The sequence below is a fragment of the Kluyveromyces lactis genome (assembly GCF_000002515.2).
Source record: "Kluyveromyces lactis strain NRRL Y-1140 chromosome F complete sequence".
NCBI classification, from domain to species: Eukaryota; Fungi; Ascomycota; class Saccharomycetes; order Saccharomycetales; family Saccharomycetaceae; genus Kluyveromyces; species Kluyveromyces lactis.
The window spans coordinates 953923-980354 of record NC_006042.1 but is presented as its reverse complement, the minus strand read 5'-3'; the positions used below and the strand labels follow the sequence as shown (position 1 = coordinate 980354).

Genomic DNA, 26432 nt, shown 5'->3' with positions numbered 1-26432 from the left:
CAGTGTATACACCTGAAACTAGAGTTTTCGAGTGGATGTTCGTGCAATAGAGGAGCGCTGGTGTTGTATTCAAATCGTTGGCTTTGTATTCCTTACTTTGAAGGATGGAGTTGTTATTCTTTCAGGATTCGATCGTTTATGTTTTTCGTCAATATTGGAAAATACCAAAAATGAAATAACGTTATCATAAGTTTACCGGATAGAGTTCCAATTGAATATGTAAGGTAAGGCAACAAAGGTAACCATTACTGGTTTGGGCTTACGTACAAATTACAAAGAAACATACTATTTGTGTTTTGAATATGTCTTCGGAACTGACACCATTGCAGCGAAGTGTGCTCGATAAATATCGCTTCCTAGCGGAGTCCTTAAGGGAATTGAGCGAAACACTTTCAGATCTAAACAACACCCATGAGGACTCAAAACCGGAAGCAATTTTACAAGAGATGCGAGAAATTGAAGTGAAAATATCTCTTGTAAGTACGCTTCTCAAAGGTAGCGTATATTCACTCGTGATACAGCGACGGATGGATCACCAACAAAAACCTTCAGATCTATGAGCGGAATCGGACTGATTATTGTAATCATAATCAGAGTTGTAACATTACATTTTAATATATATGAACATAGATATACATATTTCATTTCTAAGGCCACTCTTTTTTATTGTATTCTCACTCTGAACGTAAGAGTTATAGGGGTGATCTGATCAACTATTTGATGAAGAGATGAATCGTTTACCGTCCATATCTACAACTTGTATATAACAAGTTTACCATCCAAACCAACAGAAGAAACTTGAGTGACGTTGTTGTTAGATTCCTTGTAAGCAGCCAATTCTGTAATTGAGTTCACATGGGTAGATTTCTCTTCTTGCTGGCTAACTTTACCCTTCAAATCCAATTCCTTGAACTTTCTCAATGCGGACATACCGAAGGCACCTTCTTCTTCATCATCCCCAGTTGATGCTACCAATTTGCCAGCACTCTTAACTGGGCTATCCAAAATCTTGGACACTTCCCAACCCCTTGAACCTTCGCTGTACAAAACAGGATGATTTGAGAAACCAGCTGCTAAAATTTCATGATCATTGATCCAACATAAGGTGATGAATGGAAGACCTTCTGGGTTGTCTACACTCTTAATATCGTCAGTGTAATCAGTGATATTCAAGGAACCATCGTGGGTGACAAATGCGACCTTATCGATGGAAGATCTCCATTTGATATCGTGGATCCAGGCACCCTGGTACCATTCTCTAACCAAAGAACCAAATGGGAATTTCTCACCCCATGGAGAGCCAGCAACTTGTTCCTTGGTATCCAATCCCTTAATGAAACCGGAAAACACACGAGCGTAACCATCAGTACCACCACATGCCAAAAGGACACAATTTGAGTGCCATGACAAGGCATTGATAGTGGACTTGATAGGTTTTTTGATGTGCTTGGAAACCCACCAATCATTCTCCTGCTCGTAGTAGCACACAGCAATGATTCTAGCACTAGAACCGACTGCAAACTTGTAACCGGATGAAGCCCATGAAACACAGGTTGCGGCCCTGTTAATTCTCAATAAGACTAAAGTTGGCTTATAAGTACCATTAGATAAGGGCTCCCACACAATGGCATTACGATCTTGTGAACAAGTTACAATACGACCGTGAACAGAAATATCAACAGCAGTAACAGTCTTGTCGTGATCTGGTAGTACTGCTACCAATTGAGGTTGCTTTGCAGCAGAGACTTTGTAAACGTAACAATCAGTATCATAGGTGATTGCCAAAAGGCTTCTGTCCTGATTGAAACAGTGAGAATAAATAGATCCTTTGACCAATTTGAATTGAGCAGCGATATCAGACATTAGGAGACTCTCGACTAATGAACTGTTCGATTAATTAACGTAGATTCAGAAGAATGCACAATCATTTTACCCTTATTAAAGTGGGATGCACATATAGATTATCTGAGTAATAATGAACGATTTTCAACTTCTTAATATTTCTTCACTTGCACGAATGCCCCTATACAGACTAATACCTTTAACAAACGGTGTATATTTTCATCATTGACCAGTGCTGGAATTTACACGATCCTGATGTACCTAAAAATAATCCATAAGCCTGGTTCACATTGAGAGCGAAAGGTTGTCATGGGTTTAACCGTCATCCTGCCATCTTTACCTTTTGATATCAGTCACGTGATTTTGTATTCCCGGATAGTTTCTTTTGAAAAATTTTAGAGCTCATCGCATCATTGGCATAAGAACACTGGCGATGAGGTACGATATATATAAGAGTACTTGCCGTTGAGACTCCGTCTAGAAATACCAGGACGTGAACTAACAATGAGAGTTTTATTGGCGAGTGATGATAGTGGCTCATTGAAAGAAATTATTTTCAACAGAGGCACAAACACCTCAATTAAGACTGCACTACAGCCTTTCCATATTGACATTCATTTAAACCAAGGTTTGTCCAACAGAATTGATAAGATATATCATGTTTCTGATTCTCTGTTACTCTTAGCAAGACATAGTGGTAGTTTAGAACTTGTGTCAAGTAAGAGGGTTTCTAAGGATGTTGATGAAACAAATGAGCCGAAATATGATGTGACAGAATTTGAACTTCAAGATCTAATATCGGGACTTTTTGACCAGTCAGTGTTGGATACACTTAGTTCGAAATCAAAGAAGAAAAGTAAGATCGAGGATCAATTTGTGGAACTATATTTGATTAAGAAATCGGCTAAAAACCCCATCTTCTTGGCAGCAACGAAATCTGGAAATGTGACCATCATCGAAGTTGATTTGCATTCAACTAAGATCTCCAAGATAGCTTCTCATAAAATAAAGGCGCCTGTAGAGTTTGTTACACTTTATGATTTAGATAAATCTGATAAGTTCGTTATGGCATACGGTGGAGAGGAAAATCTAGTTAGGTTGATCGAGTTATCATCCGATTTCAAAGAAATTTCTGATATATGGGCTGCTAAAAATGTTCCCTTTGACAACATTGGGTTAAGAGTTCCTGCATGGGATGTTGCTTTGAGATTCTTAGAATCAGAAAAGAACGGGGTTTATAATTTCATTACAATTACGAAATATGCTCAATTAAGAAAGTATTCCACCAACGCTGAAGATTGTAGACCTGTGAAATCTATTACTCTTCTACCCAAAGGTGAGCAATTGAATTCTTGCAAAATTATAGGCGACACATCCCCACTGGGTAACTTTCAAAGTTCTAACTTTGACGAGCTTGAATTCTTAGCAGCAGACTCCAGAAAAGATGTGTACCAATTCAACGGCAAGGGACGCTTGTTGAGAAAGATTGCCAAGGGCGACATTACTGGTTTTGCATCTTGCATTGCTGTTACCGATAAATACTTACTTCAAGGTGGTTTGGACAGGTATGTTCGTATCTTTGATTTAGCCGATTATAAGCTCCTGGCAAAGATATTCACAGGCGGTAAGGTTTCTGATATTATACTCTTAGAAGACAATGACTTGGAATTACCTTTAACTGAAAAGCAATTGAAAATGAAGAAGAAGAAGGAAGCCAAAAGAAGCATCGTCGAAGCTGATGAAGATGCTGAAAATGAGGATCTTTGGAATAAATTAGAATCCAAGAAAAGGAAAGTTTCGAAGAATGATATTTAAAGTAAATGCATTTCATAATATCTACAGATAAATAGGAAGATACAGGATAATCGACTTCAATTTTCGTAAATGTATCTATACTGGTCTAATGTTCATCATAAAACACCACTTTTAGCTAACTTTTTATCGTGTCCCGCTTTTCTATTATGATTAGCACGACTTGATTTTAGTTTCTCGTTACGAGCATTTTTTCTCTTTTGTTGTTCTTTGGTAAGAGGTTCTTTGGTAGTAGGTGTTTTCTCTCTGCCAGAATCATTATTACTGTTAGTGTTAGGTGAATTTACGGTGCTGTCAACTACATGATGATCAAAACCTTCTTTATCCTCTCGTGCTTTTGTAAACGTCTTCTTGCCTTGCCGAACGTTCCCTTTGAAAATATACTTTTCTTCTAGCAGTTGTGCCCTCTTTGGACTCTTCTCAATCATTCTTGACCAACCTTCAATTTGTTCGTCAGACCAGTTAGTCTCTTTCTTCATTTCTTTCCGCTGTTTCGAGCCCCGTTGCTGACGGGAGAAAAGATTTTTATCCCTTTTCAATAATTCCCATAGATATCCTTCAATTTTATCGTACTTAGATGTGCCTGGTGTTATGGTTGATACCTTTGCTGTGTCAGAAGTATCGACGCTTACACGATCTGCAGAAGCTTGCTTAACTTCTGCATCGTCGTAGGTGTCATCCCTTTCATCTTCTGTGGCATCATATAGAAGGGATAAAGCTCTTGATAATGTTTTGTTTCTGACAGCATCAGGTACGTCGTTTGTAGGGAATAACATGTTTTTCTTTTCAATTTTGTCCTTCGGAGTGATGGCTGGCAATAAATTCTCCTTCGGCTTATGTTCCTCCATCAGGTTTTCGGTCGTATTCTGTATTTCGTCATCCTGCAGTGGCCCATCTTCGAGTGAAGATATCACAGATGGATTTTCAAACAAGTTATTGATTATAACTTCCGTGTTATTATCATACCTCTGCAATAATTTTGTTATCTGGTTAGAAGTAAGGTCCGGAAATAGTTCCTTGATTGTGTCTATTTGTTCAACATTGACACTAGGCATTAGCAGACCGCTTAAATGGGGAGCTGCCTTCGGTTCCTCTTGTATATCCAAAAAGGGGATTTTAGTTTTAATATGTGGCAACTTTTCCTGAAACCTGGCATCAATTAGAAGTGACCCTAAAAGTGGATACATTGAAAGTGTTCGTAAGTTCGTTATGCTCATTTGCTTTAACAAATCAGCCAAATGTGTGACGCTGCAGGACAAAAAGCTTAATATTCCAAGTTTCTTTCCCCAATCTGATAAATAACTCCCTGGTTCCTTGCCATACATTGACTCTAATGTATCAACCCACTTGGCAGACACAAAATTATCTGTAAATGAACTCTTCGCCTTATCATCAGCAGCTAAAAGCAATTCCAGAGACTTTAAATCCACTCTACTAAATTTATTGGCTTCTATCAAATATCTTATATGTTGCTGTATCTGGTACGTCCTATCCAATTGTGCTTTCTGAGTATTAATGGTCGGTCTTAAAGATCCTTCGATCAACGATCTGACAGTGGTTGCATTTCCCTCGACGTAGGACCGTGTTATGTCCCATAGAGACTCTGTATTCAACTTCAAGTATAGTAGCCCACAGCTTTTAATCAACTGTAAAACGTAAGCTCTTAAAAGCTCTAATTGCTTCAAAACATCTGCATTAATTCCCAAAGAAAGAAGTTTTCCTTCTTCTTCACTCATTTCATGCACATAAGCCTTAACGAAAATGCATAGATGATCAATGGTCTCATCACTGAGAAAGTCTAAGTTGTCACCATGTAATAAATAACTCATATGTTGCACATAAACTTCCAGCAAATGGAGCCATATCACCGGATCTTTCTCAACCATCGCCGCACGTAGCTTAAAAGGAGGGAACTTAACGATCGCCAGAGATATTTTCTCTTTGGCATTTATCTCCAAAACCCTCTGGTATCTTGTAGTCATCGTTTTCGTTGATTTTCACCTGTTAGATGGTAGTTCTGAGCATGCCTGAATGCTTCAAACATGATCGAACCATATCCATCAATCTCTCTGCATTTCAAATCTCTTCTTGCTCTATGGTGAAATTTCAAAAATCTTTCAAAAATGATAGACCCTTAAAGGAATTCGTCAAATCAAGCAAAGATAAATAACGAAGCGATAAAAATATTCAGATTAGCAGTGTTTTCAATGGCAAAGGTAACGACAGTAGTGCACTGTCACCACACTGATGTCTAAGTTCTATGAACTACCGGGTTCGCACCTTCCGTCACAATCAGAGCGCTCACCGTTGCTTAAGAGAAGGTCGAGTTTAACGTATTTCAAATATCAAGACACACCGTTACAACAAGAACAATCTTCAAAATATGATCTAGAGAATCCCCATAGAAATAAATTGGGAACATTCGATGGAGTATTTATACCCACTACGTTAAATGTGCTCTCAATTTTAATGTTCTTGAGATTTGGTTTCATAATAGGACAGATGGGTATTTTGGGAACATTTCTATTGTTAATCTTATCTTTTATCATTGATGTATCAACCACATTGAGCATTTCAGCTATATCGACCAACGGTACAGTGAGAGGTGGTGGTGCATATTACATGATTTCACGATGCCTAGGTCCTGAATTTGGAGGTTCTATTGGTCTTATCTTTTTCATTGGCCAAATTTTGAATAGTGGTATGAACATAGTTGGTATCGTGGAACCGTTGTTATACAATTTTGGTATCTCGGAAGGTGTGCTAACTCAAGTACTTCCAGAAGGGCATTGGTACCAATTTGGATACTCTACGGTTTTGCTTCTGTTATGTCTGGCGGTGGCTATGATTGGTTCACAGACTGTCTCGCGTGCTGGTAACGTTCTATTCTGGTTGCTATTGGCTTCTACAATCTCGATTCCTATCTCTGTTTTATTTGTGAAGCCTTTCGAACTTAATGGAATCGTGTACACAGGACCGTCTTTACAGATACTCAAACAAAATCTATATCCGAAGTTTACAAAGGGTGCAGCAGGCTCGGTGTTGAAGGGTTACGAAACGTTCAATGATCTATTCGGGATTTTTTTTCCAGCTACGGCAGGAATATTTGCTGGCGCCGGTATGTCCAGTGAATTGCGTAAGCCTTCCAAATCCATACCTAAGGGAACCCTTTGGGGCCTTCTGTTAACCTTCGTGTGTTATTCGCTTGTCATTATATCCTTAGGCTGTTCAGTCCCAAAAAAATCCTTGCATAAAGACGTGCAAATTATACAGACCGTGTCCGGTTTCCAAAGCATCATTCTGGTCGGTGAACTTTCCACTTCTCTATTCTCCGTCATAGTGGGTATGGTAGGTGCTGCTTATGTGTTGGAAGCAATCTCAAAGGATAACATTTTGCCTGGTATCTCAATATTTGGCAGAAATCCAGTACTTTGCTTACTTTTCTCATGGTTTCTAACTCAGATGTGCTTGTTTTCGGATGTGAACAAAATTGCTACATTCATCACAATGACTTTCTTAATGACGTTCATTATCATGAATATGGCATGTTTCTTGTTGGAAATTTCATCAGCTCCGAACTTCAGACCATCTTTCAAATGGTTCAATAGATACACAGCATTCCTGGGCGCTATGTTCTGTATCATAGCCATGTACGTTGTGGACAATGTTTCAGCCTCTGCTGTTATATCTTCTCTATGTCTATTATTTGTCATTATCCACTATTTTTGTCCACCAAAACCCTGGGGTGATGTTTCTCAATCATTAATCTACCATCAAGTGAGAAAATATCTATTGAGATTAAGACAAGACAACGTAAAATATTGGAGACCTCAAGTTTTGCTTATGGTTGACAATCCAAGGACAAGTTGGAACCTGATCAAGTTCTGTAATCATTTGAAAAAAGGTGGCTTGTATATCCTAGGCCATGTTACAGTAGCGTCAAATTTCCAATCTGAGTATCAGGAACTCAATAAGCAAATGAGAGCCTGGGTAAATATCAGGGATATGGCCGGTATTAAAGCCTTTGTTCAAATTGGGATGGGACCTACTCTACCTTGGGGCATCAGAAACGTTTTCATGGGTTCCGGTTTGGGAGGCATGAAGCCCAATATCACTGTGCTTGGATTTTTTGATTTAAACAATTATTTACAGAAGAAAAGACCGCATGGTGTCGGCGCTTCTAGCCCTTTAAGGGAAGATATGAACTTCAGAGTGACAAAGTACAAAGACTCTATTTCGATAGAAATGCCAAGTCATCCTGAATTTGAGTCCCTACCTACAGATGAGTGTAAAAATGAGGAGAAAGTCAAACTTCAACAATGGGTTCAGGTTATTGAAGATCTCTCATTAATGCGTAGTAACATTGCGGTTGCTTATGGATTCAAAAACTTGCAGCTTCCTCAAAAGAACGAAACAAGGGATACTAAAGGATACATAGACCTCTATCCAATCCAAATGTCCGCAACAATTGTTAATGAGAATTCTTCAGGAGAAGTTACAACTACTAACTTCGACACGTATACCCTTATATTACAATTGGGGGCAATATTAACTACCGTTCCCGATTGGCATAGAACTCACCAGCTCCGTGTAATAGTATTCGTTGAAAATGAAAGAGAACGTTACGATGAGAAAAAGAGAATCGATGCTTTACTTTCGGTGCTTAGAATCGAAGCTGAAGTTCTGGTCTTATCATTGGACCAGTTCAGAGTGTACAATACCATTGTCAAGGCAGATATAATTGCCAAGAAATGTGTTGATGAAGCCCTCAAGAATGACGACTGGTGGAGAGAATTAGTCGATGCGAGAACAAGACAACATTCTAATAGGAAATTCACTACTACAGAGCCAACAAGTATCAAGATCAATGGCAACCATTTGAAAAAGAAATATGATGTTTCAAATTTGCAGAGACTAGGAGTATCATTGACAATGGCTTCCAGCATGCCTGCTACGGATATGGCTGGTAATGAATCGGAATACGAGTCCGATTACGCCGTGGGAGCCTATGAATCAAACTCTACTCTATTGAGCAATGGCGATCAAAATCAGAGCATTCATCCTGTTCGCTCAATGAAAGCTCTTGATAACGCATCAATAAGATCAAACAGACCTGTATTTTCGAGCAAAGCAATGCCAAAAACAAAAGTGATTGAAGAGGCCACTGGTCAGCAACCTACATTAGTTCCTGTCATTGATCATACTACTGATATCAAGCAGAATCCTGTGTTGCATCCGATATCACCATGTCAATCTAGTGCAGATCTCACCGGCAGCTCGGATGAACTCACGTTCAATATGTTACCAAGTAGGGTACAGCATCTAATTTTGCATGATATGATGACACAAGTTTCCTCTAAGTCAAACTTGTTGCTTTCGACCCTACCTTTGCCTCCTTTGGGAACACATAAAAATGAACTGGCAAGTCTAGAGTATGTGCAAAATATTGATATTTGGTTGGATGGATTACCACCAACTATACTAATAAACTCACAATCTATGACTGTCACAACAGCATTATAGTTCCAATATATAAAATATCTTTCAAGTTAGTATTTAAGAGGCTTATAGATGAATCACTATTAACTTTCATCAAGGAATCGTCGCCAGATACAATTACTCTTGATAGTCTCTAACCTTACGGAATGCAAATGTTGTGTAGAAATATGCAGCTGGTTCTTTTTCTACACCTTCCACCCCATACCTTCCGTCAGATCTTTTTAATCCCTCTCTCATTTTGGGTGAGAATCTGTTTACCCAGTTAGGGATCTCTTCCACAAAGAACTCATTGAATCCCTTTTGCAGCTCTAATTCCATACCGTATTCATCTGCCAAACTTCTGAAACTTTCAAACGGTATAACGTATTCAGGGACGTTATCGATAGCATCTTCCAACCAAAATGTGTACATTTGTCCAAACGGCGATGGAAACTCATTGCCGTTTTTCTGGTATTCATTATTAGAAAACGTAACCTTGTAGATAGAGTTCCCCCAAGATGGCTTTTCTACTGATTCAGGTATTTTGTTCATCTTGTAACGAATAAATTCTGAATCTGGGATGGTACCGAAGAAATATCCTCCAATCTTTAATGATTTGACAACGTTAAGCAACATTCGTCTAGCTTTCTCTTCGGTTTCAAACGCATAATGTAGAGCGAATTGACATGACACTATGTCACAAGGAAATCTGCATTCTGGGAATGATTCAACTGCGACCCCAAGGGACTCACCAAAACAATCACCAGTAATTAGAATAACTTGGTATTCAAGGTTCTTCATCGAATGATAACGTTTAAGCGCCTCGGTAATTGAAGCATTGGAAATGTCAATACCAATAAACTGTGATATTCCTGCGGCACCATATTTCCTTAAATCACCACCTTTACCACAGGCAAGCTCCAAGACTACATCTCCTGCTCTTGTAAACTTGTCAATGAGAATGTACTTGATAGCATTATTAAAGTTTCTAAGTTTAATGATAGGAGAATAATTTCTGTTATGCTTTTTGGAAAGAAACGTACGCTCATTATAATGTTGCCTGACAACATGGTCAACATTCACGACTCTATTAGCTGTCATTTCAATATCATGATGTTTTATTTGTTCTTCTATAGTCTTCTGCAGCCTCAGCTTTTTCTTCTTCTCTTCTAAATCAAATCGCTGATGTTTCCTGTTGCGCACCTTGCTATTTTTGTCGTCATCTTGAACTTCTGGTACTGAAAGCTTTGCTATTCTTTCCTGCGTCGAATATCCGATGCTACTTTCTTTGGGTTGTAATGCTAGCTGTTTGTCCTCATGATTGCACTTCTCTGATTCTTTCAATTTAAGCAACGAACCATATTGCTCTTCATATTGTTGCTGGGACATCCATACTGGCTTCTCAGGTAGTAACACCATGCTGACAGCTTGCGCAATTGATATGTCGCGGCCTGTTTCGAAAGCCTTATTGAACTCCAAGTCAGTGTTACCTTCTTGGAATGAAACTACTTTTATGACATTCTAAAGATCGACTATATAGAAATATTAACGGGAAAGCTAAACTAAAAAAGGCTAAATCGCTTAGGGAATGATGGGATCAGGCATTTACAAAAGAAGTATGCTGTTTAACGTATAGGATGCTTCAGCTTCATTTCCATATTCGAATGTTTCATGAAGAGTCCTTTCAACTGCTCTCATATAGCATTTTTTAATCCTTGTACATTTTGACTTCAGATGTCACTTTGGAAGTTGTTATTTAAGACTAAATGAAGAAATAATGAATAGATGCTTTAGAAGATCAGTCAACTTTAGACACTATAACAAAGAATATAGACAATTGTCATATGAACTGAATGCAATGAACTAGGTAGCGTGTTTCCCATCTTCATTTAGTAGTTTAAAATACCCATTTGGAAAGGATTTCCTTCAATATCAAAATACCTATAATATTGAATTAACAAAACCTTAAAACCATTCAGGATTAATACTTGAAAGATAGCACACAGAAAGAAGAAAAAAGACCCAATTAAATTACGAAGGTGAGCGTTATGGATCAAACGGAAAAGCTACGGATTAGGCAAGAGAAACTTGCTAAGTGGAAAAAACAGAAACTGAATAATGATGTTACAGCATCTGTTTCTGTAGATGCTAAGGAAGAGAGACTGAAGAAACTAGAGGCATGGAAGAAGAAGAAGAAACAACAAGATGAACTCAAGCAAAAGGATATAAAACTTACCAGTATAAAGTCTGCGGATAGGGACAGGAACAAACGAAGGGGACAGTGTTCGAGAAAACGTCCTGCTTTTGGGGGAAGTGATAGTGAATCTGATGATGAAAATTCCACATCAACGTTATTCAAGCCGCGTAGAAACGATACAAATACTCATGTTCTGACAAAAGACAACAGCAAGGATGATTTGGATGATGGGAATGATGCATTGGATGAATATATCCACAAGCTTATCGATAAAGATTCGAATACTAACCGAGTAAGACTTATTGATAATATTTCAGAGGATGAAGATGCTAACGACAGTAGCTCAGAGAAAACGATATCTCAAGAGGAAGCTCCGGTTGATTCAGAGATATTATTCAAAAAGAAGGGTAGAAAGAAAATAAAAGCCATTGATTACTCTAAAGTTTTAAACTTAATAACATTAAATAAATGTCTTTATCGTGAACCGAACGATTTGGGATTGATGTCAGAGAAAGATGTGGAGGAACTTCGATTATCATTAGATAACATTAAAATCTCAGGGAAAGATTGTCCCAAACCTGTAACGAAATGGTCACAGCTTGGTTTGTCCTCTGAAATCATGGATCTTATCTCCAACGAACTACAGTTTGTAACCCTCACACCAATTCAATGCCAGGCAATACCGGCTATTATGTCAGGCAGAGATGTTATTGGTATCTCAAAAACTGGGTCAGGGAAAACGGTCGCTTTTCTCCTACCACTTGTTAGACAGATCAAGGCTCAGCCACCTTTAGCTCCTGATGAGACTGGTCCTATTGGTCTTATATTGACACCGACCAGAGAATTGGCCGTTCAGATACAAGAAGAGGCACTTAAATTTTGTAAAGGGTCTGGCATTTCAAGCATCTGTTGCGTGGGAGGCTCGGAGTTAAAGCAACAAATCAATGAATTGAAAAGAGGTGTTGATATCATTGTCGCAACTCCAGGGAGATTCATTGATCTTATGACATTAAATTCAGGCCATTTGTTATCTCCTACAAGAATTTCGTTTGTTGTTATGGATGAGGCAGATAGACTTTTCGACCTTGGATTTGGACCCCAAGTCAACCAAATTATGGGCTGCATCCGTCCAGACAAGCAGTGTGTTCTCTTTAGTGCTACATTTCCAAGTAAGCTCAAACATTTTGCATCGCGAACCTTAAAGAATCCTATTCAAATTACTATAAACTCTAAATCACTTATTAATGAGAACATTCAGCAGAGAGTCCAAATTTTTGATGAGGAACATGTTAAATTTGAGTTCCTACTTAAAAGGCTTTCGGATCGGTTAGCCTTGCATCGTGGTGAAGATGAAAAGACAATTATTTTCGTTGGAAGCCAGCAGCTTTGTGACCTTTTATATGACGAGCTTTTACTTAATGGCATCACCACTTTTCCTATCCATGCTGGCAAACCTTCTGCAGAACGTCTTCGCAACTTGCAAAAATTCAAAGAAACTGACAACGGAATTTTGATATGTACTGAGGTACTCTCAAGAGGTCTAAACGTGCCAGAGGTTTCTCTTGTCATTATATACAATGCGGCAAAGACCATCGCACAATACGTTCATACCGTAGGAAGAACTGGTCGTGGGACTAATAACGGCGTTGCGCTCTCCTTCGTTATGGTTGATGAACTTGCATCTGCCTATATTTTGGTGAAGTGCATGAAAGAGAACGAGTTGAGCTCTGTGCCGATGGTTGTCTATCAAAAATTGAAGGAAATGAACGACGAATTTTCGAGTGGACTAAAGACTGGAAAATACAGATTGATCCAGGGTTTTGGTGGAAAAGGTCTTGATCACTTAGACGAGCTAAACGAAGCAAAACAGTCTCAAGAATATACTGACTATGGTGTCGTTGAAAATGAAGAAGATGTGACAGAGGAAGAAAGCGGAGCAACCAAAATGGAATACACAAGAGGTAAAAGGGAAGAAGGACATTCCACAACATATTTTGCACATATAAATATTAACGACCTTCCGCAACTTGCGAGGTGGGAAGCAACGAAAACAGAGACAGTCTCGAACATCAAACAGGAGACAGGATGTAATTTTGAGAGTAAAGGTAGCTTCTACCCTGAAGGAAAAGGGCCAAAGAATGACACTGATGATCCTAAATTGTATTTGATTGTGGAAGGTGCAGAAGAAAGTGACGTAACAATGGCATTAGAACTCCTCAATACAAAGGTTAAAGAGGGAATACGAAAAGCAGCAGTGAAGGATATCCAATCAGGTAAATATCGTATGTAATTTAGTTTCAATTTCAATCATTCACCAACATGTTTCATTTCTGCGCAATTTCCATCACATGCGTTTTCCTGGATTTGGCACGCTCATGGGCTAGTTTCTGACTCAATTCACTTTTGGCGTTGGCAGCTTCAAGTTTAGCATTTCGCTGTTCAGCGGCCACTCTTGCAGCTTCTCTTGGAGATAAGGTATGGTGACTTTGCGTGACATCAATCGGTCTTCCCGTGCTCTTTTTTGATGTAGTTTTGTTATTTGATTTTGGTGCTGAACTATCAGCGGCCAACGGCACACCTTTACTAGGCTTACTACCACATAGACCCATCGGCAGTATGACTTAGCAATGGCTTCTCTTTTTTCGTTCTATCCTGTACGTTTTATATCTATGTTTGTAATAATTGTAGATATGATTCAACTTAAATTGATTTTTGTTCAGCTTTTACCTTAAAAGAGATGCACACGATCTAACTCTTAGATATTTTAAGAGAACTTTTATGTAGAACCAAGTATTGCAAAATATACAATAACTTATATATAGCTTCCCGATTGAGTTGTCAACTAAAGACGAATATGTGTTTAAATAAGCTTTCATTAGATTAATCATAAGTGGAAAAGGGTATATCTATATTATATATATTTACAGACAACATACAAAGATCGTTAGTCAATGTAGTTAAATTGATAAAATGAATGTTTGAAATTATTATTGAATATCTATCAGTGATTCAAGTGGAAATTCCTCAATGGCGGAACGTATATCGATGAGACATCCATTGTATTAACCAAACCAAGATATGGCTGTGCGACTTCGAAATTCAATGCAATACCACTGGTAATACGAGCATATTGCTTAGGATCTCTACAATAGACACCGTAACGTTTTACCAATTGGTAGTAAAGTAGAATTCTGTCATTATCTTCTTTATTGGTTTGAGTATTCAAGTGATCAGCATGTTTTGTACCGGAGGTAGGTTCATTGAAATCATCAAATGCCCCACTGGCATTAGCGGCTTCCAAAGCTGGATTATAAGAATCAGATGTAGTCATTTCATAGCTGCCGCCGTTTTTAAACTGTTCTTGGGTGTACGTTACAGTAGCATCTCTTAGAGCTGCCCAATCAGCATTGGCGATATACGTCTGGCCAATTTGATCAGCTTTTTGGATTAATTGAACCCATTTCTCACGGATGACATCATTTGGAACACTGATACTTCCCATAGCCTTCAAGATAATACGGTAGGTGACGATGGTCTTTGGAATGTGGTATAGCTCGTATGACTTTTCGATAGATTCGATAATATTTCTATCTTGCCAAACGGTACATTTAGTTAAAATGATGTTCAAGAAGGGTTCATCGATAGCTTTCATTTCGTCATACGCTGTTACCAACTCTTGAAGGTGCTGTAAACCAGCTGCTTTGTCGGTAACATAGTTTTCGAAGAAAATTGAAATGAACTTAGAGTTCAATGATGATGAGATACCATGGGAAACATCTTTACCATAATATTTGGTAGCCTTGGTCCAAACATCAACGACTTCGTTGAAATCATGGGTTTGATCCCAAATATTTTGGATTAACTGTTTCACTGAAGAAACCTGCAAGTTGATCTTGTAGGGCATGTCTTTACTCAAAGCCCTTTCGAAGAAACTCTTAGCCACATACAAATCCTTACATTCACCAATGAAGGCCAAATGAGTTCCCGTCAAAACCGCATATGGTGAAACACCAAATCCTTCCGATGTACACATCTCTTGGAAAAGGGACAAAGCATGCTCGTTTTCGTTGGCAGCAAGCGAGGTCTTAATCATACCCAAAACTAAACTAGGGCTTCCATGAGATCTAGTTGTATTACTAGCGGACTTTTCATACAATTTCTTAATTTCTTCGAAAGTGGTACCGTTTTCATATAGTAATGGTAAAACGACACCGACGACGTTTGGAAACATGAAAGATTTGACAATATCCTTGTTCTCAGAATTCACAGCTGCTTTCCAGATGTTCAAAGTTTCTTCGTAAAGCAGTAATTCTTTGAAAGAGGATAACAAATGAGCGGCACCGTGTTCACTGACTGAGACACGGTTAGCTAAAATATCACCAGAGATTTCCCTAAGCGATTCACACAAATAATTGGTCATTTCCTTGTGGAAAGATTGCGAATCATAATCTGGCTTCTTGTTCATGCTAGTCAACTGGGTTCTATTGACCTTCAAAGCAACATGCATGAGTTGAATAACCCTACTTGCACGATGGTTGTTTAAGTCTCCGGTGATGACTAACTCCCTGTAGATATTCATACTACTACTGACCGAATCCCAAAACAATGAAGATTGATCTAGGAATTTACCATCGGGGGCACGAGAGGAAGATGCTTCCAAACCTCTGGCCAAACAGTCATCCAAGGCATTAAGTTTAGAGAAAGCTGGAGAATTAGGAGAGTTTTTGAAATTATCGAATTTTATGTTTCTTCTTAGGTTGCGGACCTTTTTAACGTTACGTTCAATGATTTCATTATTTTCATACTTCTTCTTAGAGTTTCTCTTATCCGAAGACGACTTGGCTGGTGCTGCAGTTGTTGGATCCTGTTGAGGATTACGCTCTAGTGCGACAGCGCTGTTGAAACGGAACTGGGAATTTAAAGAATTTCTGGACGCAGAAACGAACTGATTTGGGACCCTACTCTTTAGGGTCTGTTGTTGGACAAGTCTAAACATGGTTTTAGACAATGGCAAAGAAGATGTTCTTTTTAACCGGAAAAAACACTAATAACGAACAGTTGATTAGCTCTGTGTATAATAATCAAAAGAATTTGTTAGTAATATGAACCAAAGACTTTTTTTATAGGTAAAAGTCTAAAATCTTGAATAGTGTTAGAGTTTAGGGAATATATATATATCCATCGCCTCTGAGGGAAACCCGAACCTATTGTAATCGGACATAGTAGTCACACATACCTTTTTTTTTACTGATGAACGAAGGAACACAATATAATGTTCAGAGTTTAAACGGTATACTGATCTGTGATATAGTACTGAGCTATAACAAAAGAAAACACAACAATGAAAATTATGTCTTAGTTAACAAAAGTGATACGACACTGAACGATAAAAAACTGTTATTGAGTATGTTAATAATCGCTTTTGTTATATAGGTCATATCAAAAAAGAAGCTTGAACACTTTTCATCGCTCGACAAGAAGACAAAAGAAAAAGTGTCATCAGATGTCAGGAACATTGGATGCTGAGGAAAAGAAACTGAACGAGGGAAGGTTGGAAATTTTCGAAATGCGATGTTGAATTGTGCGGGTAACAATATATTTGACTCACGTGATGGGTATTTAAAATCCGGGTAAATGATATCTGACTGAGTTTTAGGTCGTCCAAAAAAAGAGCTTTTGAGGCCCCAGAAACAATAATTTGTTTTCCATTTTGAAAAACGTAAACAATAAGAGTATCTTTACATTTGATATATTTACTGGAGGAAGGCATGCATTGTTCTACACATTCGAATAGATTTATATTTACCTTGGAGCTTTAAATAGTATCTACTTCTTGCTAGGCTAAGTGATACTGAATCGTGATTTAATTACGCAGTACTGTATTATTCATTGAAGAAGTGGGAAATCAATCATCATGTCCAGAATCAACAAAGATATTTTTACGCTATTTGACAAGCAAGCCAAGGGATCCATCAGTAAGGCCCAAGTTGGTGATTATTTGAGAGCAATTGGATACAATCCTACCAATGCGCTAGTGGAGGAAGTTGTCGCTTCTTCAGGTGACGAGTTGACCTTAGGTGATCTAGAAAAATTAGTTAAGGATAACGAAGAGAAGTTGGAGCAAACTACTCAAGGTAAAGTAGAGGATTTCATCAAAGCCTTTCAAGTTTTTGACAAGGATAATACTGGCAAGGTATCACCAGGTGATATTCGTTACCTATTGACCGGTCTAGGGGAAAGGTTAACTGACGAGGAAGTTGATGAATTGATGAAGGGGATCGAAATCGACTCTGACGGATTGATCGACTACAAGAAATTTGTTGAAGATGTATTGAGACAATAAGAGAGAGGATGTAATGCAACTCAAGATTACATGCATTAGTTAGTATAATACAAATATATATATAAATATAAATACCCAATCTCACACGCCAGGAGCTTTGCTCTTTTGTTCTATTCTAAGCAGTCCGATACTATTGACTTGTGACAGTTCTAGATTCAAAACCCAACGTCTTCTGGTAGGGTGAGAATTGGCATGAAGTTCCCTATTATCATCATAGGTAAACCAAAGGCGTCTCTTTTTAGCGTCCATAGACAACAACATTTAATAACGCTTCCCTTGATCGGGGTTAATAGATTACAAATTCGCATAGTTTCAGCACCTCTGAACCCCTGATATGCAACCCTAGTGAACGTTTGGAAGTACTCCATTACCGTATCACCATCCATCAATTCGACTATGAAGGTCATTTTGTTGAGTAGTTCTAGACGATTCCAGCCAGTCAATAGAGAAAACTCGTCATTCACATAACTGATCTGTCCGTTACGTCTCCATACACAAGTTGGGGTACCAACCTGAGAGATGAATTTCTCATACTCTAATAAAGTTCTCTGATGGCTCTTTTCCATAAATATCATATCTTCATCGGTGAGGTCGATAGTACTGGCAATGAAAATTGGTCGTAACTCAGCTAAGCAGCGACACATTTCCACCAATTGATTTTTGTCAAATCTTCTTTTGAGATATCGAAGCAATGCATGGAAACCAGTAGTACTTGGAAACGCTGTTTGAACCAACGAATATATTTCTGATGGTGTAGTGAACCTCAAAGTATGCGGGATCTCGGTATCGTGCGGTATCTCTCTGTATTCTGGTGGTTCCACTTCGAGTGCGTATGAAAGATTAGGTATCTTTCTTGAATCGTATATCTCTGGAAAAGTATTAGCAAAATTCAAGTAGTACTGGTTTATAGTTTTGTCAAATTTCGTCAGATGTGGGGACAAAGTCCCAATAGTCATCCGCTTGAAATCGAGCGTGCCATCTAAACTTTCTTGAGGTTGTAACGGGAAATGATTGGTATAGAGATTAAATTCCGACTGTAAAATCTCATGCGAAACAGGTCCTAAAAGATTAGAATATATTGCTCTTGTATTTCCCCTTATCTGATTCATAGGTTTGGATCGCAGCTGTAATGAAAAATGCAGATCTTGCTGACCGTTCAGAGATCCTTGGTTAATCGGGCTTGGTGTCTTCTCTGTAGGATTAGAATACAGAAAATTGACAGGAATCTTATTAAACAAAGAGTCCCCATGAATGATATCAGATAGAATAGAGTATTCCAAATCTGCTGCACTAGACAAAAATTTGGGCCTGTGAGTGATCTGACCGTTGCTCAGAGTTTGTTGCGTCTCCGGATTATTCTTACCGTTATTGGCAGGAGCAGACTGTCGGATTGTACCACCATCATAATCTAATGGTATGTTCGGCAGAATGCCAGGTTCCATTTTCAGCTTAACAGCATTTACAGGCGGTACCTGTTTAGTAGACCTTAAGACAGAAGGAAGTTGATCTTCTGGCACATCGCGCAGGTACTTGACTTTTTTCCTTGGTGCATCTATGCAAGATTCCTCCAATCCCTTCCGTATACACCTAGTACATGGACGGTTGTCATCACAAGTAACGTGGGATTTGGCACAGTGTACACAGGCCACACTGACTTTCTTATTCCTCTTGACAGACATCCGGACAATTGTCTCCAATATCAAAAAATTCGCCAGTCGGAGCTATCCAAGGAACTCAGATTTCTATAGGCCTCACACAACGGCAAAAACAAGATATAAAAACACCGTAACTGTTTCAGTATCTTACAGATGTTATATCAGCACTTGTTTATATAAAAAAAATGCTACATAGGTTGGTAACTTTGTTCTCATCCTCTCTTCTTTAGTATATATATATAAAGTTCCATTATTCCAAGCTCATCCATGCACGACTCATCGATTTTTCAGCTTTTCAAATATATCAAGCGAAAACTTACCTAGAAAATTAAGCAGGAGGAAGCGACAGATCCTGAGAGAATTACAACATTTGTTGAGTCTTCTTATTGAAAAGGTATAGTCATGTATATTCAAGCACTTAATGCCATATTATTGGCTGCTACATAGATAATACGACGTCTTCGTTACCTGGTTATTTATTTTTAATTCACCTTTACGTCAATCTCCACAGTAACCAATACTCAATGCACTGATCAGAACTTTAATATTTCTCACGTGACAGAAATTTCCAACTTTCTGACTATGAGAATGTCCAAAATTTTTTTTAGTACTTAGGCAAGAAATGCCAATAGAACAAGATTACATGCGGTGCATACATCCATAATACGGCTTCACCTGCTTTTACTGGTTCTATTAATTACGTTCTAGAAATTAATCCATTAAGAAGGTTTCACATTTTCTTTTTACATTAATCCCTGTTTGTTTTAGCCATACAGAAACTAGCAAGAGATGTCCTGTGATCTATTGAACAAATTTGAAGCTTTATCAATTTCTGCGCCATCGTTGACCCAAGAGCAAAAAGCTCTTGAGGCTCAATGGGATTCCGTTGCCAAGTCTGGGAACATTCAGGGTAGTTTTGAGGAATTGAATCTACATTTGAGGGATCACACTTTCGTTTTGGGTACTGCTCAACCAACCGTCTCCGATGTTACATTGTTCGAACATGTTTTACCAGTTGCCAAGGAGTTGATCAACTCTTCTAAAGATGTCAAGGGTAACTATGCTAAGTACAGACATATTCTTAGATGGTCACAATACTTGAACGATTTATTACAATTGAACGACTTGACTTTGAACATTGATTTGGATCTTCCACGTGAAGTCATCGAAAAGAAGAAGAAGGAAGATAAGAAGGACGAGGCTGAAGCTTCCAAGAAGGGCGGTGAAGCAGCAGCAAAGAAGGATGGTAAGGCCGATAAACAACCAAGAGGTAAGCCAGATGAAGAAACTTTAAAGAAATTGAGAGAAGAAGCTAAGGCAAAGAAGGCTGCCAAGAAGGCCGCCAATGCCCAACAAGCCCAAGCACCAGCCCAAGAGTCTGCCAAACCATCTCCAGGTGTAATTGATTTCCGTGTTGGTTTCATTCAAAAGGCTATCAAGCATCCAGATGCTGACTCTCTATATGTTTCTACCATCGATGTTGGTGATGAAGAGGGTCCAAGAACCGTTTGTTCTGGTCTAGTGAAATACTTCCCATTGGAAGCTATGCAAGAACGTTATGTCGTTGTTGTTTGCAACTTAAAGCCAGTTAATATGAGGGGTATCAAATCCACTGCTATGGTTCTTTGTGGTTCTGATGAAAACAACGTCGAATTTGTTGAACCCCCAGCTGGATCCAAGGCTGGTGACAAGGTGTTCTTTGAAGGTTTCGGCGATGAAGAACCTATAAAACAATTGAATCCAAAGAAGAAGATTTGGGAACAATTGCAACCACATTTCAGTACTAATGAACAACTTGAGGTTATTTTCAAGGATGAAGATGACAAGGCTCAACAAATTAGAAAGCTAACTAACAAAAACGGAGATGCCTTCAAAGTTGCTTCCATTGCTAACGCTTGTGTTCGTTAGAAAATATTAAGTAGACAACATATAAACGTTCATGCTAGTTATTTGCTGATTTTATATAACCTAAGAATAATATACCTGACAAATGACCCAACATTCGGGCCAGTGAAAGGGGAGTTCAATGCTGTTCACATAACCTGGAGTTTCATATAATTATCATTATTATCCCATTCAATGCTGTTACTGAATGCATCAAGGATGGGTGTTGGTAACGTCGAAAGGTCAATTGCTGTAATGTATTGCTCTATTTCCATTTTTATGAGTTTGGAAATATTCTCATTATTTCGACTGGAAGGTTTATAGTGAGCAATCAAGTTGCGTAAATAGATTAAAGTGGACCGATTCGAACTTTGGCATTGGCACAATTGAACCAACAACGGGAAGTCTAAAGAACTAATAGTCGTTTTAATATAAACCCAATTCAACAAAATCTGTTGATAACCTTTGACATTTTGAGCATAAAGGAAGAACATGACAACACTTTGATGACGTTTCGGGAGTTTTGGCACTAGCCTTGACCAATGATCTGCATCAAAATTCGTGTTGATCACATTTATGGGGAAATCGCACCGTAGTAAAACTTTTTGTAGATCTTGCTGAAAGTTCTGTAAATATTCGGGTTCTGTGAGGCACCAATTGTTCGATAATTGATACGAATGATCATGCCATAGCGATTTCAATATCTGTGCCGGATCACATTTTCTCACAGAAACCTGCTGTTGTATCTTAAATTTCGTAAAGGGACCGCTTTGAAACTCTTCGGATTCTTCCAATCCATCCAAAAATATGGAAAGTTTCTCATCAACATGCTTTGAATCGTACACATCGGCACCACGGTTATCTTCATGCACACATTTCCTTGAATTATCGTACACCTTGAATCTCCTAGCACTAATTGTGAAACTTGCACTCTCTGATATTGGACTATCATATTTCAAATTCGTCAATTCTTTGAACTTCTCTTTGGACATCCTTCTATTAGAATTACCACTGATGACTCCTAACTCGTTATCTTTAACAACATACATATTTTCTGGAAGCCAACTTAATCTCACGTCATAGCAACATTCCACACCGTGTTTAAGGCATAACGAACAAATTGGCTTACGCTCATCACATTTACGTTTTTTAAATCTGCAAGCCCAGCATCCTGTAAAATTCCTGTCCTTAGACATCGGTTATCTACTAATATTCGATTGACCACTTGAGTGAGCTTTACTGTATTAAGCTTAAGTCAAGAGAAGCCAGCTTCCACGTATCATTTCCTATTTTTGAAGGAAACGCCATGTCCCCATTTTCATCCCATTATATAATGGTGATAATGACTCAACTGTATATCCTCCCAAGGTTGATATTTCCTTAACGTCAGTTTCCTTCATTGAAAATTTCCCTTCGCTCATATATCAAACTACTTGATCAAAGTTGCTATGCGATTAACAGCGTCAGGTCCAAATTCATGCTTGCCAAATAAGAAAATTGAAAAAAAGTGTTGATCCAAGTCACGTGATATAACTTTTCGTCACTTAAATAATGAAAAATCGTTGCTGTCGAATGAGACAAATCATAGACGGGGATTGATTTTAGAAGAAGTATCCGGGCCAAAATCAATTGTTACATTGCTGTTATCAATTATATCAATCAACGTAGACTGCTATACGAGAAAGGTTTAGTTCTATCTACTGTAAAATCCAACCCTATAAAATTCAAGCTACAGACATTACGATGATCTCCAGAACTGCATTGAGAACTGCTACAGCTTCCCGTGCAACCTTCGTGAGACCATTGGCTTTTTCCCAAGTTAGATTCCAATCTACTGCTGGCGGGAATACCATCAAACATCTAACGAATTTGCATGAATTCGAGGTCGCAATGAAAGCTGACAATTTGTCATTAGTCGATTTCTTTGCTACTTGGTGTGGCCCTTGTAAAGCCGTTGCCCCTCATGTACAAAAGCTAAGTGAAAAATACAATAACGTCAAGTTCTACAAAGTCGATGTCGATGAATCCCCTGATATTGCGGGTGCTTTGGGTATCTCTTCTATGCCAACTTTTGTATTATTCAAGAATGGGAAAGGATTGGGGAAGGTAGTCGGTGCTGACCCAAGAGGAGTGGAAGAAGCGATTAAACACTTCAACAAATAAGTTTCTATCGATATTATATAGATATTGTCATATTCCATATCTTACATTCAATGCATACATAGTGTATTTTCATGCACCCCTACTTATTCTTTCTTATGCACAAGTGATGTCCGATCATAATATTCATAATCATCGGGATTTCAGAATTTCCCATACAAAATCGAGTTTTCGCTGATGAAACAATTTGATATCTTTTAAAAATTATTAAAGCTCATGCAGAGCATAACGTACGTAGTTAAACTGTACCCAGGACTGCGATATCACCAGGGTTCCAGAGATCAGTGCTCAGATTTACTGGGTCAGTGAAGCATCTGGAAATTTGAAAGGTTAAATTGTTAGAATTAAAATGTCAATCCCTTTTAGCACGAAAATGGCGGCTCTACTGGCCAAAGCTGCCCCAGAACAAATATATTCGTACAAGCCAGGTAAACTCATTACTTTCGGGGCATATTCACTTTCTTTTACTTTTATACTGTATGGAGCTTCCTTTGCGGATTGGTCACTAACAACCTCATCTGGTCTATATAAAGAGGAATCAGAAGAACCGAAGAAAGATTTAAAATGGTACGAAAATGCCAACGTCGCGTTTCTTGGTAGATCTGCGGGTTCTGTCCTTCTTTCAGTGATACCTTTCACTTTAGCTGCAGTGGCACTATACATACCGACCAGAATTGTAACCAAGATGCATTACATCCCTGATAAGATCCCAAAATGTAAAGTGACGACTAGGACTTTATTCAATGGTGAAAAGAGTAAAACAATTCCATTACGAAACTTAAGACGTCACGAAAAATCCAGAGTATTTACAGGAATAGGTGAACAAGGAGTTGAGGACCGTGGTTCATTTTCTTTCTCCTTGATGGATAAAGGGGCGCCTTTTTTCGATAAAGTCTATATTGTGAACAGATCAGGTAAATTCTGGGGATCTGACGGAAGATTTATGGATGCATTATTTGGAGGTGAATCTATAACTCAGTTGGAGTTGAAAGATTTCAAGACCGAAAAGAACGAATACACCAAGAACGAGCAGAAGTTAGAGAAAATAATTCAACAACAAATAGCAAGGCCAAGATTGAATACTAACGCTGATATTAAGAATATTGTGTTAAATTCCAAGAGCAAGCATCACCAAGATGGAAAGAAATGAGAAATTAGAAGTTCATTCATTTCAGGCTTGTTAAGAATACAATAATGGAAATTTGTTAAATGGTATAAATTAACAAATGTGACAAATGCCCATATGTACATGTATAAAAGATTACTTGTAAATAGGAACTGATGTATAAATAAAGATGTTTTTATCCTTCTTACATCCAGCCTAATAACTTCAGAATATAATCGAAGAACAAAGCACCAGAAAAAATTATCCCGGTGTTAATATTGCTTTGGAACCATTTCCAACAATCTGCTGGGTCATTTAGATCGACCCTTCTAATCATATCAAACAACCTGTATGTGAAAATTCCCAGCCCACAGAGGAATCCAGGGCCCAGCAACAAACCACTGTTCAATCCAGCAAGTGCTAAGGTTCCGATTTGTACCGTTCCAAGAGCAGTACATATTTTCTTTGTGTTTTTACCCCAAGCTAAAGCAGTCGATTTGATACCAGCTTTGATGTCAAACTTTTTGTCCTGATGAGCATAAATCGTATCGTAAATCATGCACCATATATAAGTACTGACGTACAAAGGAATCATAGTGGACCAATCCATCAGACCCATGGCAGGGAAACCTAACAAAGAGCCCCAATTGAAACATGCAGATAGGGCAGCTTGTGGATAATATGTGAACCGTTTGAACAATGGGTATGTGAAGACAATTGGTAACGATGCCAAACCTAAATACCAACAATCAGCTGGCAATTGTGCAAGGATTCCCATACCGATGGCTGTCTGGGCTCCCAAAAATACAACAGCCTTACCTGGTGATACCCTTCCACTAGCAATCGGTCTTTCAACTGATCTAATAACCTTGTTATCCAAGTTTCTATCTAGTAAATCATTGATTGTGCAACCTGCACCTCTCATGATGAGTGCACCGACACCAAAAAGCGCTAACATCCACAAAGTACTTCCCAATGGAGCAGCTGTTTCCATAGCAGCCATGGTGATTGCCCATGTACATGGTATGTACAGCAACCAAGTTCCAACGGGTTTCTCAAGTCTCATTAGTTCCGCATAAGGAATCAATTTTGTTGGTAATTTGGAAACATAAGGACCCAAACCTTTCAATCTAGTTTCTCGGGCTTCTTTCAATTGCTCCTCAGTAAACACACCAGCCAGTTTATCTTCTACCTTATTACTTTGGTATCTAGTTGCAGCAAATATTGGAGAACGGTATTTAGCTGCTAGCAAAGCAACAGCTGTACCTCTTTTTACACCGATATTGATCCCATTTCTCACTAATCCATTTAGATACAACATCTTATCTCAACCCTAAACAAAGATACTATGTAAGTTATATGAACGGACAATCAAAATCCATAACCAGGAGCCTGTTCTTTTTTTTTTTTTTTCCATCAATGATGAACCTATCTTCTTGCATAGTCAAACCTAAAATTCCATGTGAAGCCTTGGAATTTTGCTAATCGTGGTGAACCTGATTGAAAGGAATTCCCTAATTAGGCACCAGATTACTACTTTGGGATATAGTGCCCAGTTAGGAAATGAGAGTCAGGTGACCACATAATCGAAGAAATACTTTCAATCTTCAGGCTACAAATGATACACGAATCGAGGCATGTTCAGGTGGTTTGCATAGCTAATAATATTCATATTTATTTGGAGGCATACATCACTGCCAAAACGTGCCTCGAAGGATTACACGAGGATGGTTGGCACGTGACTTCGTTATACGAAACTTCTCGTTTCATATTTTTCGCATGGAAAAGCAGGACAAAAAGTTGAAAAAGTTGATATATATTGTAACGCCCAAAGACTTTCTTGATATTCACCAAGGAATAAGGCAGATCCCTTGGTGTTTCTAAAAAAACTTTATATAATTATTCAAATCCAAATTTTGGATAGTTTATATTTGATCACCGTTAGCATTTTCAAGC

General features: G+C 38.4%; 16 protein-coding genes across 16 annotated transcripts; 8 read left to right on the top strand and 8 right to left on the bottom strand.

The window, feature by feature from the left end:
• Positions 1-302: 302 nt before the first annotated feature.
• Positions 303-560, top strand: DAD3 (Dad3p; the record flags this gene model as incomplete). Its single annotated transcript, XM_455564.1, has 1 exon — positions 303-560. One exon carries the CDS (start codon positions 303-305, stop codon positions 558-560), a length of 258 nt encoding a protein of 85 aa, XP_455564.1.
• Positions 561-750: 190 nt separating this feature from the next.
• ARC40 (Arc40p) lies at positions 751-1863 on the bottom strand (the record flags this gene model as incomplete). The annotated part of the gene is made up of 1 exon (XM_455563.1): positions 751-1863. The coding sequence occupies one exon, from the start codon at positions 1861-1863 to the stop codon at positions 751-753; it is 1113 nt and encodes a 370-aa protein (XP_455563.1).
• Positions 1864-2346: 483 nt separating this feature from the next.
• NSA1 (ribosome biosynthesis protein NSA1) lies at positions 2347-3657 on the top strand (the record flags this gene model as incomplete). The annotated part of the gene is made up of 1 exon (XM_455562.1): positions 2347-3657. The coding sequence occupies one exon, from the start codon at positions 2347-2349 to the stop codon at positions 3655-3657; it is 1311 nt and encodes a 436-aa protein (XP_455562.1).
• Positions 3658-3752: 95 nt separating this feature from the next.
• On the bottom strand, positions 3753-5636 carry CUE3 (Cue3p; the record flags this gene model as incomplete). Its single annotated transcript, XM_455561.1, has 1 exon — positions 3753-5636. The coding sequence occupies one exon, from the start codon at positions 5634-5636 to the stop codon at positions 3753-3755; it is 1884 nt and encodes a 627-aa protein (XP_455561.1).
• A 265-nt stretch (positions 5637-5901) lies between these two features.
• VHC1 (Vhc1p) lies at positions 5902-9177 on the top strand (the record flags this gene model as incomplete). Its single annotated transcript, XM_455560.1, has 1 exon — positions 5902-9177. The coding sequence occupies one exon, from the start codon at positions 5902-5904 to the stop codon at positions 9175-9177; it is 3276 nt and encodes a 1091-aa protein (XP_455560.1).
• A 93-nt stretch (positions 9178-9270) lies between these two features.
• ABD1 (mRNA (guanine-N7)-methyltransferase) lies at positions 9271-10551 on the bottom strand (the record flags this gene model as incomplete). The annotated part of the gene is made up of 1 exon (XM_455559.1): positions 9271-10551. One exon carries the CDS (start codon positions 10549-10551, stop codon positions 9271-9273), a length of 1281 nt encoding a protein of 426 aa, XP_455559.1.
• Positions 10552-11180: 629 nt separating this feature from the next.
• On the top strand, positions 11181-13619 carry PRP5 (DEAD-box RNA helicase PRP5; the record flags this gene model as incomplete). Its single annotated transcript, XM_455558.1, has 1 exon — positions 11181-13619. One exon carries the CDS (start codon positions 11181-11183, stop codon positions 13617-13619), a length of 2439 nt encoding a protein of 812 aa, XP_455558.1.
• Positions 13620-13653: 34 nt separating this feature from the next.
• On the bottom strand, positions 13654-13938 carry KLLA0_F10483g (uncharacterized protein; the record flags this gene model as incomplete). Its single annotated transcript, XM_455557.1, has 1 exon — positions 13654-13938. One exon carries the CDS (start codon positions 13936-13938, stop codon positions 13654-13656), a length of 285 nt encoding a protein of 94 aa, XP_455557.1.
• Positions 13939-14330: 392 nt separating this feature from the next.
• Positions 14331-16325, bottom strand: KLLA0_F10461g (uncharacterized protein; the record flags this gene model as incomplete). The annotated part of the gene is made up of 1 exon (XM_455556.1): positions 14331-16325. The coding sequence occupies one exon, from the start codon at positions 16323-16325 to the stop codon at positions 14331-14333; it is 1995 nt and encodes a 664-aa protein (XP_455556.1).
• Positions 16326-17243: 918 nt separating this feature from the next.
• MLC1 (Mlc1p) lies at positions 17244-17672 on the top strand (the record flags this gene model as incomplete). The annotated part of the gene is made up of 1 exon (XM_455555.1): positions 17244-17672. One exon carries the CDS (start codon positions 17244-17246, stop codon positions 17670-17672), a length of 429 nt encoding a protein of 142 aa, XP_455555.1.
• Positions 17673-17827: 155 nt separating this feature from the next.
• On the bottom strand, positions 17828-19351 carry ERT1 (Ert1p; the record flags this gene model as incomplete). The annotated part of the gene is made up of 1 exon (XM_455554.1): positions 17828-19351. The coding sequence occupies one exon, from the start codon at positions 19349-19351 to the stop codon at positions 17828-17830; it is 1524 nt and encodes a 507-aa protein (XP_455554.1).
• Positions 19352-20116: 765 nt separating this feature from the next.
• Positions 20117-21235, top strand: ARC1 (Arc1p; the record flags this gene model as incomplete). The annotated part of the gene is made up of 1 exon (XM_455553.1): positions 20117-21235. One exon carries the CDS (start codon positions 20117-20119, stop codon positions 21233-21235), a length of 1119 nt encoding a protein of 372 aa, XP_455553.1.
• Positions 21236-21360: 125 nt separating this feature from the next.
• Positions 21361-22407, bottom strand: THI2 (Thi2p; the record flags this gene model as incomplete). Its single annotated transcript, XM_455552.1, has 1 exon — positions 21361-22407. The coding sequence occupies one exon, from the start codon at positions 22405-22407 to the stop codon at positions 21361-21363; it is 1047 nt and encodes a 348-aa protein (XP_455552.1).
• A 547-nt stretch (positions 22408-22954) lies between these two features.
• Positions 22955-23374, top strand: TRX3 (Trx3p; the record flags this gene model as incomplete). Its single annotated transcript, XM_455551.1, has 1 exon — positions 22955-23374. One exon carries the CDS (start codon positions 22955-22957, stop codon positions 23372-23374), a length of 420 nt encoding a protein of 139 aa, XP_455551.1.
• Positions 23375-23720: 346 nt separating this feature from the next.
• Positions 23721-24521, top strand: MRX15 (Mrx15p; the record flags this gene model as incomplete). Its single annotated transcript, XM_455550.1, has 1 exon — positions 23721-24521. The coding sequence occupies one exon, from the start codon at positions 23721-23723 to the stop codon at positions 24519-24521; it is 801 nt and encodes a 266-aa protein (XP_455550.1).
• Positions 24522-24681: 160 nt separating this feature from the next.
• Positions 24682-25797, bottom strand: COQ2 (4-hydroxybenzoate octaprenyltransferase; the record flags this gene model as incomplete). Its single annotated transcript, XM_455549.1, has 1 exon — positions 24682-25797. The coding sequence occupies one exon, from the start codon at positions 25795-25797 to the stop codon at positions 24682-24684; it is 1116 nt and encodes a 371-aa protein (XP_455549.1).
• Positions 25798-26432: the final 635 nt, after the last annotated feature.